The sequence below is a fragment of the Sapajus apella genome, unplaced genomic scaffold (genome assembly GCF_009761245.1).
Source record: "Sapajus apella isolate SASKATOON/1434 unplaced genomic scaffold, GSC_monkey_1.0 scaffold135, whole genome shotgun sequence".
Lineage (NCBI taxonomy): Eukaryota > Metazoa > Chordata > Mammalia > Primates > Cebidae > Sapajus > Sapajus apella.
Window position 1 is genome coordinate 2,873,854 of NW_022437075.1, and position 14,361 is coordinate 2,888,214.

Below are 14,361 nucleotides of genomic sequence, written 5' to 3' on the forward strand. Positions count from 1 at the left end.
TTTTTGTGTTTTTAGTAGAGACGGGGTTTTTCCATGTTGGTCAGGCTGGTCTTGAACTCCTGACCTCAGGTGATCCGCTCGCCTCGACCTCCCGAAGTGCTGGGATTACAGGCATGAGCCGCCATGCCCAGCTGTGTCCGCGCTGCTCTTCCCGAGCACTGCCTCAAAGTTTTCTGGGGCACAGCTTCTTTCTCCATCTCTGCCTCCAGGGGGCTAATTACACCCCGTCTTCCCCGGCCTCCCGCCTGACCGCCCACCACGCTGGATGCCCCAGCAACCCAGTCACTGTCTTCAGGGCGACGGCCATCCCCTCCCAGGCACATCCCCCTCCTAGGAAGAGGCTGGAGCCCAGTTTATTCCAAATTTTCAGGTCTTTTTTTAATTTAAAGTCTCTGAATAATTCTCTGTCGCGCGGAGTTGGGAGGTCCGTCCGGGAATCGGGTGGGCAGCTCCTCCGCGGGGCAGCGGGGCAGGGAGCAGAGACGGGGTCTGTATAGTCCCCCACCCGAGACGGGGCGGCACCCGCCTGCCTGGTTCTGCAGGAGGAAGGCGCCCGGCGAGGGCAGGGCTGGGCAGCCCCAGCAGAAAGGGGTGCGCCGGCGTTCGGGAGAGGTACCCGGCTAAGGGAGCCTTCAACCCAGGGAGCAAGGAGGAGGGATAGGGGCGCGGCGGGGAGAGGGGCGGGTCATCCACCGGGGGCTTGGGGAGGGCCGGGTCCACGGGGGAGGGAGGCCCGGGCCGGGGCGCGGAGACGCGGCGCGATCACCGCTTGAAGCGGTAGGTGATGGGCAGCAGCAGCTTGCTCTTCTTGAGCGCCTGCACCTTCTTGAGCGTCTCGTCGTCCAGGGCCAGGAAGCAGCGGCGGGAGTACTCGAGCAGGCGCTCCTTGGAGGGGTCGAACTCGCCCACCTCGGCCAGCTTCTCGGGGGCCACGATGAGCAGCTCGGCGATGGGCGTGGTCAGCGCCACGGTGTTCCTGTCCACGCGGTGGTGCTCGAAGGCCCGCGACATGCTCTTGAGCTTCTGGAAGGTGCCCAGGATCTTCTTGTACCGGCAGAGAACCCCATCAGCGTCCTTCACTGCGGGGGGGGGAGGCGGGGACACGGAAGTGAGGGGCAGGGGGCAAAGCACAGGGGGCGGACACCGAAAGGGGGACACCGAAAGGGAAACGGCCATGGGAAGGAAGGATCCCGGCGGGTAGAGGCATGGGCCGGTGTAGAACAGGAGGCCGAGGAGAGGAGGGGAAAAGTGCATCCAGAGTTTGGACCAGTGGAAAGTGGGAAGAGGCAGGCCCAGGGAGGAGGGTGAGGAGAGAAAATGAGCCCCAAGACTGAGTTAAACCGACAGGGTCCCAGGACCGGGCGGCGCCCTCACCCTCTGCTCCCTGCCTCAGGTCAATTCACTTAAGCCTCACGCTCCCCGTGAGAGAGGTCCTCCAGCAGGCCTCTTTCTCACTGATGAAGGTTAAAGAGGTGCCCAAGGTATGCGAAGGTGGACCAAAACTTAAAGAAAGTAAACCCAGGGCAGGCCCGGTAGTGTGGCTCACGCCTGTAATCCCACCACTTTGGGAAACCGAGGCAGGCGGATCACTTGAGGTTAGGAGTTCAAGACCAGCCTGGCCAACATGGTCAAACCCTGTCTCTACCAAAAATACAAAAATTCGCCGGGCACCATGACGCACCTCTGTAGTCCCAGCTACTTGGGAGGCTGAAGCAGGAGAATCACTTGAACCTGGGAGGCAGAGGTTGCAGTGAGCCAAGATCACACCACTGCACTCCAGCCTTAGCAACAAAGCGAGACTCCCTCTCAAAAAAATAAATAAATAAACTGAGGACCACACGTGAAGGGGAGAGAGAAAAAACCTGGTGGGTCTTTCTCCAGCAAGGTGTAGGGGTTTGGGGAGAAAGGAGGGCCTCTGGGAAGGTCACACAGCAATTCAGCAGCCCAAGACCTCAGCGCCCACCCCATGCACCCCACTCACCCCGCTGCCTCTCCCGGGCCTTGGGCTTCCCAAAGCGCCTCCGACTGGCACCTCCCTTCTGCTTCTGCCGCCTTTTCTCGCTGGCACTGCCTTCTTCCGACACTCCGCTGAGGGAAGAGGCTGCTGATTCGGGGTCTGAGGCTTCGCACCCAGCTCCGCCCCGGCTGTCCCCCTCAATCCGCCGTGGCCCAGGCTTCACCCGGCAGTGGTCCTCTGGAGAGAGAGACACACAAATGAGCTACCAGACCAGAAACCCCATCACAGGTCCCGGGACTGACAGAGGCTGCAGTCCCCAAAACTGGATCAGGTGGTCACAGGTGGAGCATTCTCTCAGAGGCGTGGGTTGGTCACATGTCTTGGGGAAGCAGCCAGAACCAAGGGCCTCAGGACCCCTGTGACTGTGTGTGCTTCCCATGGAGGAGGGACTGGATCTGGAAGCCCAGGAGGCGGGCAAGGCCTTGGCTGGAGTCAGGGGGTTCACACCCTGAGAGAAATCAGGAGCCCTGGGTCCAGCAGGCTGGTTCCCACCTCTACCCAGATACAGAGTCCTCTAGAAGGTGGGTTAGGGGAGGGGTCTGGTGCAAGGGTCCCCACTGGGAAAGTGCTGGGGTCGCAGGGCCCAACCGTCTGTGCAAAGGAGTCAGAAACCCAGGATGGACCCCTCAGCGGAAGGAGACAGTGGCAGGCAGTTTGCTCCAGAGCACAGGGAATGTCAGATTCCACAGGCCCCTAGCCCAAGCTTTTGGGGGAAATGGTTAAATTCACAGAGAGATGTGGGAACTTTTGAGGGGTCTTCCCAGCCAGGGAGCTACCAAGGCTGAGCTGAGGGTAGGTAAGGTAGAGTGTGGGTTCTCTGGGACATGGGCTAAGGGTCTGGGGCAAAGGACCTGACCATCTAGAGAAAAGGTTGGGGCTGGGCTTCCGAATGTATGAAGCAGGGCACAGGGTCCCAGTGGTCAAGAGAAGATGCTAGCTGTGAGCTGGCTGGGGCAGTGGGCTGCTTCTGGCCATGAATTAGAGGAAGGGACATGGGTGGGGACTACCTGGGAACCTGGGGCAGGGTCTGGGGGACAACACATGCTGAGGTCCCCACCCGAAGAGCCCCACTAAGGGACTTAATTTCTTTGATGGGGAAGGAGGGCTCATTAACCAAGGATGGGACACGGTGGGTGGGAAGACAGCCCCTGGTGTCACACAGGGGAGGGGACAGAAGAGGCTAGATGGCTGGACTCCTGGATCTCAGAGAAGACAGGCCTGGGAAGAGACGCGGGGACCCCCAAGGACACCCAGAGGACTAGGATGGGCCTCTCAGCCAAAGAGAAGGAACATTCCCCTAGGAGTCAGGAAGAGAGAAGCTCTCAGGTCCCAAAGTCCCTAAAAGCACCCAGGGCTGGGAAACATGGCAGGGCACTTGAGGCTGATGGAATTCGGGGAGCTGACTGAGAAGGCAGGAGGGGCCCCAGGAGATAGTTCGTGGGGATGAGGCCTTGGAGGCCAAGCAAGAAGGAAGCTGGGCTTGAAGCCCGGAAACAGGCAGGGAGCTAGCAGAGATGGCCAACATGGCAGGTTCCACACAGCCAGTCAAACAGTGGAGCCTGGAGCCTGGGTGAGCGGGTGCCCAGGAGCGGGACAGGGAGGTGACGGGCCCAGTGTGCCCCACAAACACACCTGCATCCATCCGAGCGGAAGAGATGAACTTGTCCAGCTGGCAGCGCAGGAAGTCCCTCTCTTCCTCCAGGTCCTCAATGCGCTTCTGCAGCCAGGAGTTCCTCTCCAGGGCCATGTGCAGCTGGGCCTTGACGCTGTTCATCAGGGCCAGGGTAGGGGACGTGTCCTCAGGGGGCTCTAGGGACACAGCAAGGGTGGGGCCCAGGTCACACCTTGGGACTCAGGGCCTGTCTTCCCAGCTGGCTCCAATCCCTCCTCGCCCCCTCAGCTCACCCTCGAAGTTTCCCCGAGAGGGGCTCAGACTGTAAAAGATCTGTGAGTCTAGGTGGGGCGCCTCGTCGAAGGGGATGGAGATCTCGAAAGCCTCATCGTCCTTCACTGGAGAGGAGAGGCCCTGGGTCACCCCAGAGAATTCCCCAAGCCCCTCAGCCCACCCCCCAACCACGGCAGCCTGAAGCCAACCGCACTGGGACCCAGGGTAGGGAAGGGGACCCAGCTTCCTCACTTGTCCGCCTCCGGCTGGTCCGGTCATTCATGGCGTGGTTTCCTGCGGACCCCAGCAGCCGAGCGCCTCAGAGGCACTGGACAGAAACAGCAGCCACAAATGGAGGGACGCGGACGGACTCGAGGGTCCATCCTGGGGGAGGTGAGATGAGAGAGGAGGGAACCCTGGTCTGAGGGAGGAGGGAGCCCGGACCCCAGCACTGAGGCCAAACACGCCCAGGTTCAAACTCCTGGGCTCCCAGAGACAGGCAGGAGGCCCAGCCGCCTAGGTCCTGGGGAAGAAGTGAGCTGGGGACGTGGGCTCCCAGGTATGGAAGGAAGAGGAAGCTGAAGCCCTAAATTGCTGGGTGCCCCAAGGGGTCACCTGAGCAGGGACACATGGCCTGCAGGGCAAGAACCCTGGCTCATCGCGGGCCACCTCCGGGCCTAAGCAAGAGGCAGGTGCAAGGGAAAACTGCCCCAACTTCCCAAGCTAGAGGGAGGTCCGGCCCGTGCGCTCTGCCTCCCCTACCCCCGGGGCCCCATATCCCTCCCCCGCACTCGCGTGGGCGGACGAACCCTCCCGGCGGTGGGGGCTGGGCGCGTGCGCAGTACGGGGAAAGGTCACGCGTGGGGATGCGCCCCCTCCCGCCCCCGCCCTTTGTCCCGCGAGTGGGAGGGGGAGCAGTCGTGGAAAGATCCCAGCGGGGGCATGAACCAGGCCAGGGTTGCAAACGCGGCCACCATCCCCCGACCGTGGATGCCTGGGGTCCGGGGCCCCCCAAGCTCACCCACCCGCGCGCGGAATCCGGCTCGGGGACCGACGGCGGCGGCGCCCATGCCCGGCGCCGGGGAGCGTCTGCAAAGTGACACGGGGAGCCGAGGGAAGCGCGCACTCACCCACGAACAGGCGGGGCTGCAGGATAGCCAGTCGTGGAACTGAGCGATGGAACGGACAGGGACGTGGGGACTCGCCCCGTCGGGCTAGGCCTGCGCTCCTCGTTCGAGAGTCCCTGGGTCCAGGTGAGGCCTGTCGTTTGCGGCAGAAGCAGGGGGATGCACTTGTGCGATGGTCCCTTACAGCACTCCCCCGCCCTCCCCAAAGCTCAGGCAGGGAACGTCACGAAATTCCCATCCAGGAGAGCTGGCGAGTCTCCGGGGGTCCCCGCGTTCGGTGGCGCTGTGCCCAGTGGGCCCAGGAGAAGGCAGGAGAGTTGGAGCGAAAGAATCTACTTTTAACGATTCCTCTGGAACTAGCCAGCGCGGACCCCCACAGAGCCCCCGCCTCCCACAGCCAGACTCCAAGGTTCCCAGGGATGTGGGGGCCAAAATGGGGGAAGTTACCCCCCTACCGGAAAACGAGGGCCAGGAGCACGCCACCCCCACCCCCACCCCCATGTTGGTAATTAAGAGCTGGCTTTGGAGCAGAGCTACATTCCAGTCCTGACTGTTCCTGCCCCTCCCCAGCCTGTTAACTCACCTGTAAAATGGGGACATTACAAGCCCTAAATTTCTTGCCAGGATGCGGTGCTGTGACAGGCAGAAGCTCAGCCCAGCACCTGGCCATAGTCAGCGCTGAAGAGAGGGGTGCTGCTGGTATTGAAGTCAGATGATGGGGTGTGATCGCAGCCTCTGTGAGGCTCTTTCCCACTTCGGGGAGCTCGAACGGGAGATTTGTTCTTCCTCCCAAGGAAGTGGTCGGAAGAACAAACAAGGCCTAGCACAGTGCCTGGCACAAAACAGGCAAGGAAAGTGAGCTAATAAACAGATGGTTATTAAGCTTCAGGCTCAGCTCCACCTGCCTCTCCTGTTCACCAGAAGCATCCGGCCAGCCCTTATGAAAGCAAGGTCTTAACTCGATAGAGAATCTAAATGTCTGCACCCCCTTGCAGAGCTGTGACCATGATCTTCCCCTCCCTTTACAGATAAACTGCAGCCTGGTCCAAAAATTCCTGGACGAGCCACCTGCTCTAGATTGGTCTTTTCCAAAGTACAAGATCATGGGTGGAGAATTCAAAATAGGATGGAATCAGCAGTTTAAAAAAATAATTAGCCGGATGTGGTGGCACACACCCATAATCCCAGCTACTCAGGAGGCTGCGGCAAGAGAACTGCCTTCACCCGTGAGGCAGAGGTTGCAGCGAGCCAAGATGGCACCACTGCACTCCAGCCTGGGTGACAGAGCAAGACTCTGTCTCAAAAAATAATAATGCTTGATAAAAAAAAATCTGCACATACTAAAGCTAACTATGGTAAAGAAATTTTTGTCTTGAGGCCCAGTGCCGTGGCTCACACCTGTAATTCAGCACTTTGGGAGACTGAGGCATGTGAATCACCCAAGGTCAGGAGTTCAAGGCCCATCTGGCTAACATGGTGAAACCCCATCTTTGCTAAAAGTGCAAAATTAGCCGGGCGTGGTGATCCACACTTGTAATCCCAGCTACCTGGTAAACTGAGGTTAGGAGAATCACTTGAACCCAGGAGGTGCAGTTTGCAGTGAGCTGACACCATGCCATTGCACTCACTCCAGAGCAAACACTTAAAAAAAAAAAAAAAAAATTAAAAAAAAAGGCCTGTAATCCCAGCACTTTGGGAGGCTGAGGCAGGCAGATCACAAGGTCAGGAGCTCCAAGACCAGCATGGCTAATATGGTAAAACCCTGTCTCTACTGTAATCCCAGCTACCTGAGAGGCTGAGACAGAAGAACTGCTCGAACCCGGGAGGTGGAGGTTGCAGTGAGCCGAAATTGTGCCACTTGCACTCCAGCCTGGGCAACAGAGCAAGACTCCATCAGAAAAAAAAAAAAAAAAAGAAAGAAACTTGTTTCACATATATTTTGTGTATCTGTGTACTCTATTGCCATATAAAATCTGTTAGTTTTAAAATTTAAGTTTAAAAATATTCTTTCCAGATGACACAGGTCTTCAAGAGCTGAGGCAGGGTTAACCCCAGAGTAGGCCGACCTTCCTATTCCCCAGCCAGGCGAGCTGTCTCCCTGCTAGGCGGCCACAAAAGAGGGTCTGAGATGCTGTCTCTAGAAACAAACCTCAAGTGCTCAGAGTGGGAAATGTGTTTATTGTTTGATCAGTCTCAGGCCTGGTTGGGGGTGTAAGGCAGAATGGGGGTCCTTTCCCCAACAACAGCACAGGCCACAGGAAGATGGCACAGATTCCTGATGACCCCAGCCATCTTTTATGAGGCCAGAAGATTTCCACTCTCCCAACCCCCATCCAGTCAAGGCTCTGCCACGGAATAGCTGATCTCTTTAGGCTAGAGGACTCCACTCTGCGTGGGGTTCATTCCCATCTCAGCTCCAAAACACGGAGGACCTGAAGACTACTCACGGATTCCTCCTTCGGGCAGGGCTCTGCCTTTGAGATGCGGCTGCTCTGTGTCTGTCCAGGGCCCTGAACGCCAGCCTCAGACTCTCACCAGGTGTCTGGACAGGAGTCCAGGCTCCCTGCAAAATCCTGTGGTACCTGGGGCACCCAGCCACCCGGCTCACGAATGCTTCCACCGCGTGTGTTTCTGCAGTGTGTTCTGCTCCATAAAGCGGCGAGGGCAGTGTGGACACTGGAACGGGCGTTCCCCGGAGTGCACCCGGCTGTGCTGGGCCAGCTCACCCGCATCCCGGAAGCGGCGAGGGCAGAGCGGGCAGCCGTGGGGCCGCCCACCACCCGCGCGGTGAATGGAGATGTGCCGTGCCAAGTGGCTGGCCCGCTTGAAAGCCTTCCCACAGGTGTCGCACTTGAAGGGCTTCACCTCCGAGTGGGTGATGCTGTGTCGCTGAAGGTACGACATGTACTCGAAGACCCTGGAGCACACTGGGCAGCTGTAGCACTTTTTCTGGCCTGAAGCCCCATTGGCCCCCGGCTCCCTCTTCGACTCCTCGTCCACCAGCACAGTGTAGGGGACACCCTGAGTGTCAATGAGCAGGTAGTGGTTGGGCTTTGGAGGGGATGAAGTCTGTGGAGCTCCGATGGAGGAGGAAGGTCCAGGTTCCGGGGAGCGGCATGTCCGACGGGGAGGGCCCTCCATGGTCTCAACGGAGGAAAATGCCAGGGGCTGAGGGCAGCGGGATGGCAGCACCAGCATCCGGAGGGGTGGCTGAGGCCTGGCGTATGGGAAACAGGATAGGAAGGTTATATGGAAGAGGGCAGCTCAGCACCATAGGCTCCGTCCTTTTCTCTCCCTATACCCGCCCCAGGACTTCTGCAGCCCATGGCCCCTCAGTCCCTCCTCTCCAGTCCCACTCACAGCTGGACTCTGTGGCCCCCCCGAAAAGTTCCCAGTCTCCCTCGTTGGAAAACCTTTTCTAGCCTCGGTGCACCACCACCCACTGTACTCACAGGACTTCTTGACCTGCTCTGCACAACCTGGACCTCGCTCTAACTTTCCCCTTTGTGCCCTCCCAGGTCACTGGGTGCCCCACTCCGCAGGCCTCAAGGCCTCTCTCTCCCCTCTTTCCGGCTCCTTACAGGGTCTCCGTGTTGGCCCATCCTACATACTCCACTCAAGCCTTTCCTGCCCCCTCCATACAAGCCAAACCTACTCACAGGGGCTGCGAGTTAGGTCCCCCAGGTTCTGGGTCCCCCTCCAGGCACGTGCCTGGAGAACTCTGTGCCCCCGCCCCCGCCCCGTCCAACCACCTCGGGTTCTCGCTAGTCCTCGCCCGGCCACCACCAGGCTCGTTCTAGGTCCCAGCACTCTCCAGGCTTCCACCCCCAGGGCCGCAGCTCTCGCCTTCTGGGCCTTTCAATGTAACTTCCCGACTCCTGAAAGCCCCAGAACAGCCCCCTCCGGTGCCTGCCCCACCTCCGCCCGGGCCCAGGTACCCTCCACGCGGCCCCGGCCCTCCCGCCGTCCGCTCGCAGCCCGCTCTCTCTTCCCGGCCCCCGTACCCAGTGCAGCAGCCTCTCAGGTCCGGGCGACTCCAAGTGGCCCCGGGCTACCCTCGCAGTTGCAGGCGGCGGCGGGAAGGGAACTTCTGGGTGTGCCCCAGGAGCAGACGGCGCCGGCCGAGAGAGAGGAGCCGAAGAGAAGAGAGGGTCTAGAGAAGGAAGTTGGGGGCGGGGCGCCGAGGCCATCGCGAAACGGCTCCGGCCAGAAACACACACCCAGAAGAAGGTTCCTAAGCAAGGAAGGTCCGGTCTCCACCCCCCAGCACCCAAGGCGCACGCACACGCAAGTAAGACCCTGAAAATGGAGTGCGGAATGTTTATTGAGCAAAGGGTAGGGGGCGTGGGCGGAAGGGGGGTAGGTACAGAAATGAACCAGACCGTGCCCGTGCTCTTTATCATCTCTTCCCCGCTGACAGCCACCGGCTCACCGCTCCAGAGGGCAGGAAACCAAGGCTTAAAGGTCATGTCACTTGCAAAAGTTCACACAGCACAGCTGGACCGGAACCCAGTTCCGACTGGTTCCCGGGTCCAGGGAGGGGCAACGACTTTGGTCTACATCACACAGCTAGAAAGGGGATAAGGAAAGAATGACGCGCCTCCCTTTGGAAGGTGGGGAAACTGAGGCCCGGGGTAAGGCAGTAACCTCAGCAGAGCCAGGGAGTGTGTGTGGGAGTGAGTGACGCTGTGTGGGTCAGACTTGGTGGCCCTGAGAGGGCCAGGGCAGCACAGGCCGGGTCTCGAGCTTAGTGGAGGCGCACGTGCTGCGCCAGCTCCGCGGCGTCCTGGAAGCGGCGTGGGCAGAGCGGGCAGGTGTGCGGCGGCCCGGCGCGGGCGCGGTGCGTGGCGCGATGCCGCGACAGGTGGCTGGAGCGCTTGAAGGCCTTGCCGCAGGCGCCGCACGTGAAGGGCTTGAGGTCCGAGTGCGACACGCGGTGGCTCTGCAGCCGCAGAGGGCTGGCAAAGACACGGGCGCACTCGGGGCAGCTGTAGCCCTTGCGAGGGCCGGGCTCTCCTGGGGGCGCCTCGCGCTGGGGCGGGCCCCGGGGCTCCTCCTCCAGCTGCACCGTGTATGTGTAGGGGACCCCATTGGCGTCGATGAGGAGGTGGCGGCCCAGCCGCGGGGGTCGGGGCCCCGCCGCCGAGGAAGGCGTGGAGGAGGGGCCTTCCGCCTTGGGAAAAGGGGGAGCCTTGGGGGGCGGTGGGTCCATGGCCTCCGGAGAGGAGGACCGAGGGTGGGGTGGCCGCGGCGGCAGCAGCAGCATCTGGAGCGGCAGCTGGGAGCGGCGGAGGGGAGATTAGTTAAAATTGCCACTTCCTTTAAGGAAAAGCTTCCTAAAATGGAAAGCGTCCCCACTATCACTGCTTGTTACCGTTTATGCGCCATTGACCACCTCCCCAGTAAAATAAAAACTCTTGACTCCAGCCCAGCTCTCCCACGTTCCATCAGCCTGCCTCGGAGAGGGCCTCCAACTGAGCTCGGCAAAACCGTGCCACCGCCTGCTGTTCCTCCAGGGCCCACCTCTCAGCACCCAGGTCAAGTCTGAGGGCGTGGCCCCCGATTTTTCTTCCCTTTTCTCCTCTCAATCCACCCTAGCAGACAATCAATCCTCCAGTCTGTTTACCTCTTTTATGTCTCACAGCCCGGCCCTCCTGACCTCCGGGATTTCTCTAATCTGTGCTTTCTTCTTCCTCTGTTGCCCAGCCCCAGTTCAGGTTGCTTCCCCTCCCTCTGTCCCCCCACCCCACCCCCACGGGCCCCGCATCAGCCTCCGCGCCCTCCTGGGGCTCCATCCCCGCTACATGCCGCAGGGCCTCCCCATCTTCAGATTCCGTGGCCTCCCTCACTTCCTTTCTAGGTGCCTCCCCAGAGCCCCACTAACCCAATTCCCTACATTTCACTAGGGCTCCTCCATTCTGCTCCTACACTTAGCACCTCGAAGTCTAGCCACCTCTCCCCACTACGGAACCCATCGTCTCATCCATCTATAAAGAACCCCGAAGATGCCTCAAAGGCCTGCCTTATGTATACCCCGTCCCCTCAACCTGGCTACCTGCTACGTTCTCCCCAAGAGCCCCCCTTTCTCCCCCGCCCCTACAGACGACGGTGACATCGTGACTTCTTTCTATACCCATCAGGGGGCTTCTCCCAGACCCAGTTATGCGCACCAGGCCCTGGAACTCCGCTTCCCACACTACCTCTCCAAAGCCCCCCTTTCCCTCCTTTCTCTGTACATCTGGCATCTCATTCTCCTCTTCACCTCTTCCAGGAGCCCCATCCCTCTCCCCGTTACACACAGCATGGTCCCATCCCTGTTCTTTCGCTCTGCTCCCCTTGTTTCTGGGAACCCCGGCGCCTGGGCGTTTTCGCCCCCCACCCGACCCTGGGGCCCCTCTTTCCCCTCACTTCCCGGCCCCCGTACCCCGTGCGGCGGCCTCTCGGGTCCTGAGGAGCGGGCCGAGGTCCCGGGCTGCCCCGGGCTTCCCCTGGCGAGCGCCGGCGGCTGAACCGAGACTTCCGGGCAGCTCCGGCCGGCGGCGCCGGGGACGCGGGGACTGGGGGCGCGGGCGCGGGGGCGCGAGGGGCGGTGGCGTCCCTGGGAAAAGGCGCCGGCCGGAAGCGCGCGAGCCCCGCGCAGAGGTTCCGCCGCCTGGAGCCGGCGCTCCCACCCCCCGCCTCTGTGGAGCGCCCTGCGGGGAGGGGACCCGAGGCGGGGGGCCCACGGAAGACGCCCGCCCCCGGCGGCCCAGCTCCCCTCAAGCCTCCCGACCTTAACAGTTCGGCCGCTTTGACAGAGATCGGCCAATAAACTGATACTAAGCAAAGTTACGTCTTGGCCCGCAGGCCCACAAGGGTTTGTCCTCTTTCCACTGGGTGGTAGCTGCCTGATCCGCCGTGGCCACCCACCGAGGCAGAAGGCTGGAGAAGGGATGTTCCTGCCGGCTGAGCAAATGGGGAGACCGAGGTCCAGAGGCCAGCCATTCACTGGCTCCGATGTGGCACGGGCCTGATTCTCCATCCAGCAAATGGGGAGACCGAGGCCCAGAAGGCCAGACACTGCCAGATAAGAGTTTGGGAAGGTGTGTGCTTCTCACAGTCACATGCGGGAACTGAGGCCACAGAGGACCAGACTGCTGAATATGCAGGTGGGGAAGTGTGAGGTTTCCAGAAGTCACGTGGGGACACCGAGGCGCAGCGAAGGCGGAGGTAGGAAACGCTGGCAGTGCCCCCCCGGAGAACCGTTGGAAGCCTGGGCTCTGGCTGCGCACACGAAGGACTTGGGCGTCCAGAGCAACCGCGGAGGCGCTGCAGCCGCACTAGGAGCCGCACACGCGGTCAGCACTAGGGGCAGCTGCCGCTCACGTCCGGCTGCCAGTAGCGCCCGCAGCTCCTCCTCCAGCCACGTGGCGCCTCGGCCTCGCAGGACGGCGGCAGCAGCAGCATATGCAGGTGCAGCTGGGAGTGGGGGACAGAAGGGGAGTTACTGTAGCAGCCAGCCCCAGGACCCTGGGGGTGCCACAGCTACGTCCTAGAGCACTGTCCATCAGAACCTTCTGCAATCGTGGAAAGTTCTATGACAGTCTCTAGCCACATGAGACTCTTAACACTCTTGAAATGTGGCTTGTGGGTCGGAGGACCTGAATTTTAAATTTCCCATTATCAGTCTGGTGGCTCAGGCCTGTAACCCTAGCACTTTTGGAGACCAAGGCGGGCAGATCACCTGAGGTCAGGAGTTCAAGACCAGCCTGACCAACATGATGAAACTCTTGTCTCTACTAAAAATACAAAAATTAGCTGGACATGGTTGTGTGCCCTGCTGTCCCAGCTACTTAGGAGGCTGAGGCAGGAGCATCACTTAAACCCAGGAGGTGGAGGTTGCAGTGAGCCAAGACTGTGCCACTACACTCCAGCGTGGGTGACGTAAGACTCTGTTTCATAGTAATTTCCCAACATGGTGAAACCCCATCTCTACTAAAAATACAAAAATTAGCTGGATGTGGTGGTGCACACCTGTAGTCCCAGCTACTTGGGAGGCTGGGACTGAGGCAGGAGAACTGCTTGAGCCCAGAAGGCAGAGGTTGCAGTGAGCCGAGATAGCGCCACTGCACTCCACCCTGGGCAACAGAGCAAGACTCCATCTCAAAAAAAAAAAAAAAAAATCTAATCCCCAATGTTGGAGATGGGGCTTGGTGGGAGGCATTTGGATCATGGAGGCGGATCCTTCATGAATGGCTTGGTGCCATCTTCAAGGTGATGAGTAAGTTCTCGCCAAGTTCACATGAGATCTGGTTGTTTAAAAGAGCATGTCTGGCCAGGCACAGTGGCTCTGGTCTGTAATCCCAGCACTTTGGGAGGCCAACCACGGTGGGCGGATCACGAGGTCAAGAGATCATGACCATTACGGGGAACATACTGAAACCCCATCTCTAATAAAAATATAAAAATTAGCTGGGCGTGGTGGTACACGCCTGTAGTCCCAGCTACTCAGGAGGCTGAGGCAGGAGAATCGCTTAAACTTGGGACACAGAAGTTTCAGTAAGCCGAGATCATACCACTGTACTCCAGGCTGGCGACGAGAGAGAGACTCCGTCTCGGGGGGAAGAAAAAAAAAAAAAAAAAGATCTTGTCACCTCCCACCAGTCTTTTGCCCCCACCATGTGATATGCCAACCACCCCTTTACCTTCCGCCGTGATTGTAAGCTTCCTGAAGCCCTCACCAGAAGCAGCTGCCAGGACCGCATGTCCTGTGCAGCCTGTAGAACTGTGAGCCAACTAAACCTCTTTTCTTTATAAATTACCCAGCCTCAGGTATTCACTCATAGAGATGCAACAAAACTAACACAATTTCTCTCTTTGAGTTTCAGACCATATAACTAGTGGCATTATAGTGGTCACAACCCCCACCCGCACTGCTATCCCTGAAAATAATGACAACGATAACCAACATTTATTGAGCCCTCACTCGGGAACAGCCATCGCTAAAGCACAGCATCCTCAGGGCAGAGCTCCAAGGGAAGTGCCATGAGGATCCCTATTTTACAGATGAGGGAAGCAGAGCTCAGAGAGGTGGTGTGACTGGTCTGAAGCCACACATCCGCAGACAGGATGGCCAGGACAGCACCTGCTTCTGCCTGCCCACAGTCAGTACACATGACCCTTGCAAGCAAGCCACACACTTCCCTGTAATCCCACGGTCGCTGCCGCCACCCCAGAGCAAACCACCGCCATTTACCCCGGCTTACAGCAACAACAGTCTCCCTCTCCAACCCTCTCCCTCCCCTCTCTCGTTTTTTTTTTTTTTTTTTTTTTTTTTTTTTTTTTTTTTTTTT

The 14,361-nt window shown here is 59.5% G+C and overlaps 3 protein-coding genes across 13 annotated transcripts in view; all 3 read right to left on the reverse strand.

Annotated features, from left to right (window-relative positions):
- Positions 1–352: 352 nt before the first annotated feature.
- Positions 353–6,225, reverse strand: CCDC106 (coiled-coil domain containing 106). 8 transcript variants are annotated; one of them, XM_032263164.1, is made up of 7 exons: positions 5,613–6,225; positions 4,928–5,162; positions 4,155–4,286; positions 3,923–4,027; positions 3,650–3,826; positions 1,982–2,194; positions 353–1,079 (listed from the first exon to the last, which is right to left on the reverse strand). In XM_032263164.1, the coding sequence occupies exons 3-7, from the start codon at positions 4,183–4,185 to the stop codon at positions 763–765; spliced, it is 843 nt and encodes a 280-aa protein (XP_032119055.1). In that variant the 5' UTR covers positions 4,186–4,286; positions 4,928–5,162; positions 5,613–6,225; the 3' UTR covers positions 353–762. The 8 variants fall into 8 exon arrangements, with proteins under 8 accessions (XP_032119055.1, XP_032119060.1, XP_032119056.1 ...); XM_032263169.1 differs by lacking the exon at positions 5,613–6,225 and having other exon boundaries at positions 4,155–4,230; positions 5,033–5,563; XM_032263165.1 differs by lacking the exon at positions 5,613–6,225 and having other exon boundaries at positions 5,033–5,563.
- Positions 6,226–7,186: 961 nt separating this feature from the next.
- Positions 7,187–9,253, reverse strand: ZNF581 (zinc finger protein 581). 2 transcript variants are annotated; one of them, XM_032263194.1, is made up of 2 exons: positions 8,782–8,908; positions 7,187–8,246 (listed from the first exon to the last, which is right to left on the reverse strand). In XM_032263194.1, the coding sequence occupies exon 2, from the start codon at positions 8,225–8,227 to the stop codon at positions 7,634–7,636; it is 594 nt and encodes a 197-aa protein (XP_032119085.1). In that variant the 5' UTR covers positions 8,228–8,246; positions 8,782–8,908; the 3' UTR covers positions 7,187–7,633. The 2 variants fall into 2 exon arrangements, with proteins under 2 accessions (XP_032119085.1, XP_032119084.1); XM_032263193.1 differs by lacking the exon at positions 8,782–8,908 and adding an exon at positions 9,034–9,253 and having other exon boundaries at positions 7,188–8,246.
- Positions 9,254–9,335: 82 nt separating this feature from the next.
- The window catches only part of LOC116539908 (zinc finger protein 580), a 19,982-nt gene continuing 14,956 nt past the window's right edge, over positions 9,336–14,361 (reverse strand). The window contains exons 2-4 of one of the 3 annotated variants that reach the window (XM_032263145.1): positions 12,078–12,281; positions 11,454–12,004; positions 9,336–10,307 (exon numbers count right to left, since the gene is read on the reverse strand). In XM_032263145.1, the coding sequence (XP_032119036.1) occupies positions 9,777–10,295 (519 nt within the window). In that variant the 5' untranslated portion in view covers positions 10,296–10,307; positions 11,454–12,004; positions 12,078–12,281 and the 3' untranslated portion in view covers positions 9,336–9,776. Of the gene's footprint in view, positions 10,308–11,453; positions 12,335–14,361 lie in introns of those variants that run through there. The other 2 variants (XM_032263144.1, XM_032263143.1) reach the window with 2 other exon arrangements.

Coding starts and splice junctions, on each gene's coding strand:
- CCDC106 (XM_032263164.1), bottom strand. CDS start 4,185: ATGAATGACCGGACCAGCCGGAGGCGGACAA. Junction 4,028..4,154: donor GACCAGCCGGAGGCGGACAA/GTGAGGAAGCTG, acceptor TCTCCTCTCCAG/TGAAGGACGATGAGGCTTTC. Junction 2,195..3,649: donor TTCCGCTCGGATGGATGCAG/GTGTGTTTGTGG, acceptor CTCTCTCTCCAG/AGGACCACTGCCGGGTGAAG.
- ZNF581 (XM_032263194.1), bottom strand. CDS start 8,227: ATGCTGGTGCTGCCATCCCGCTGCCCTCAGCCCCTGGCATTTTCCTCC.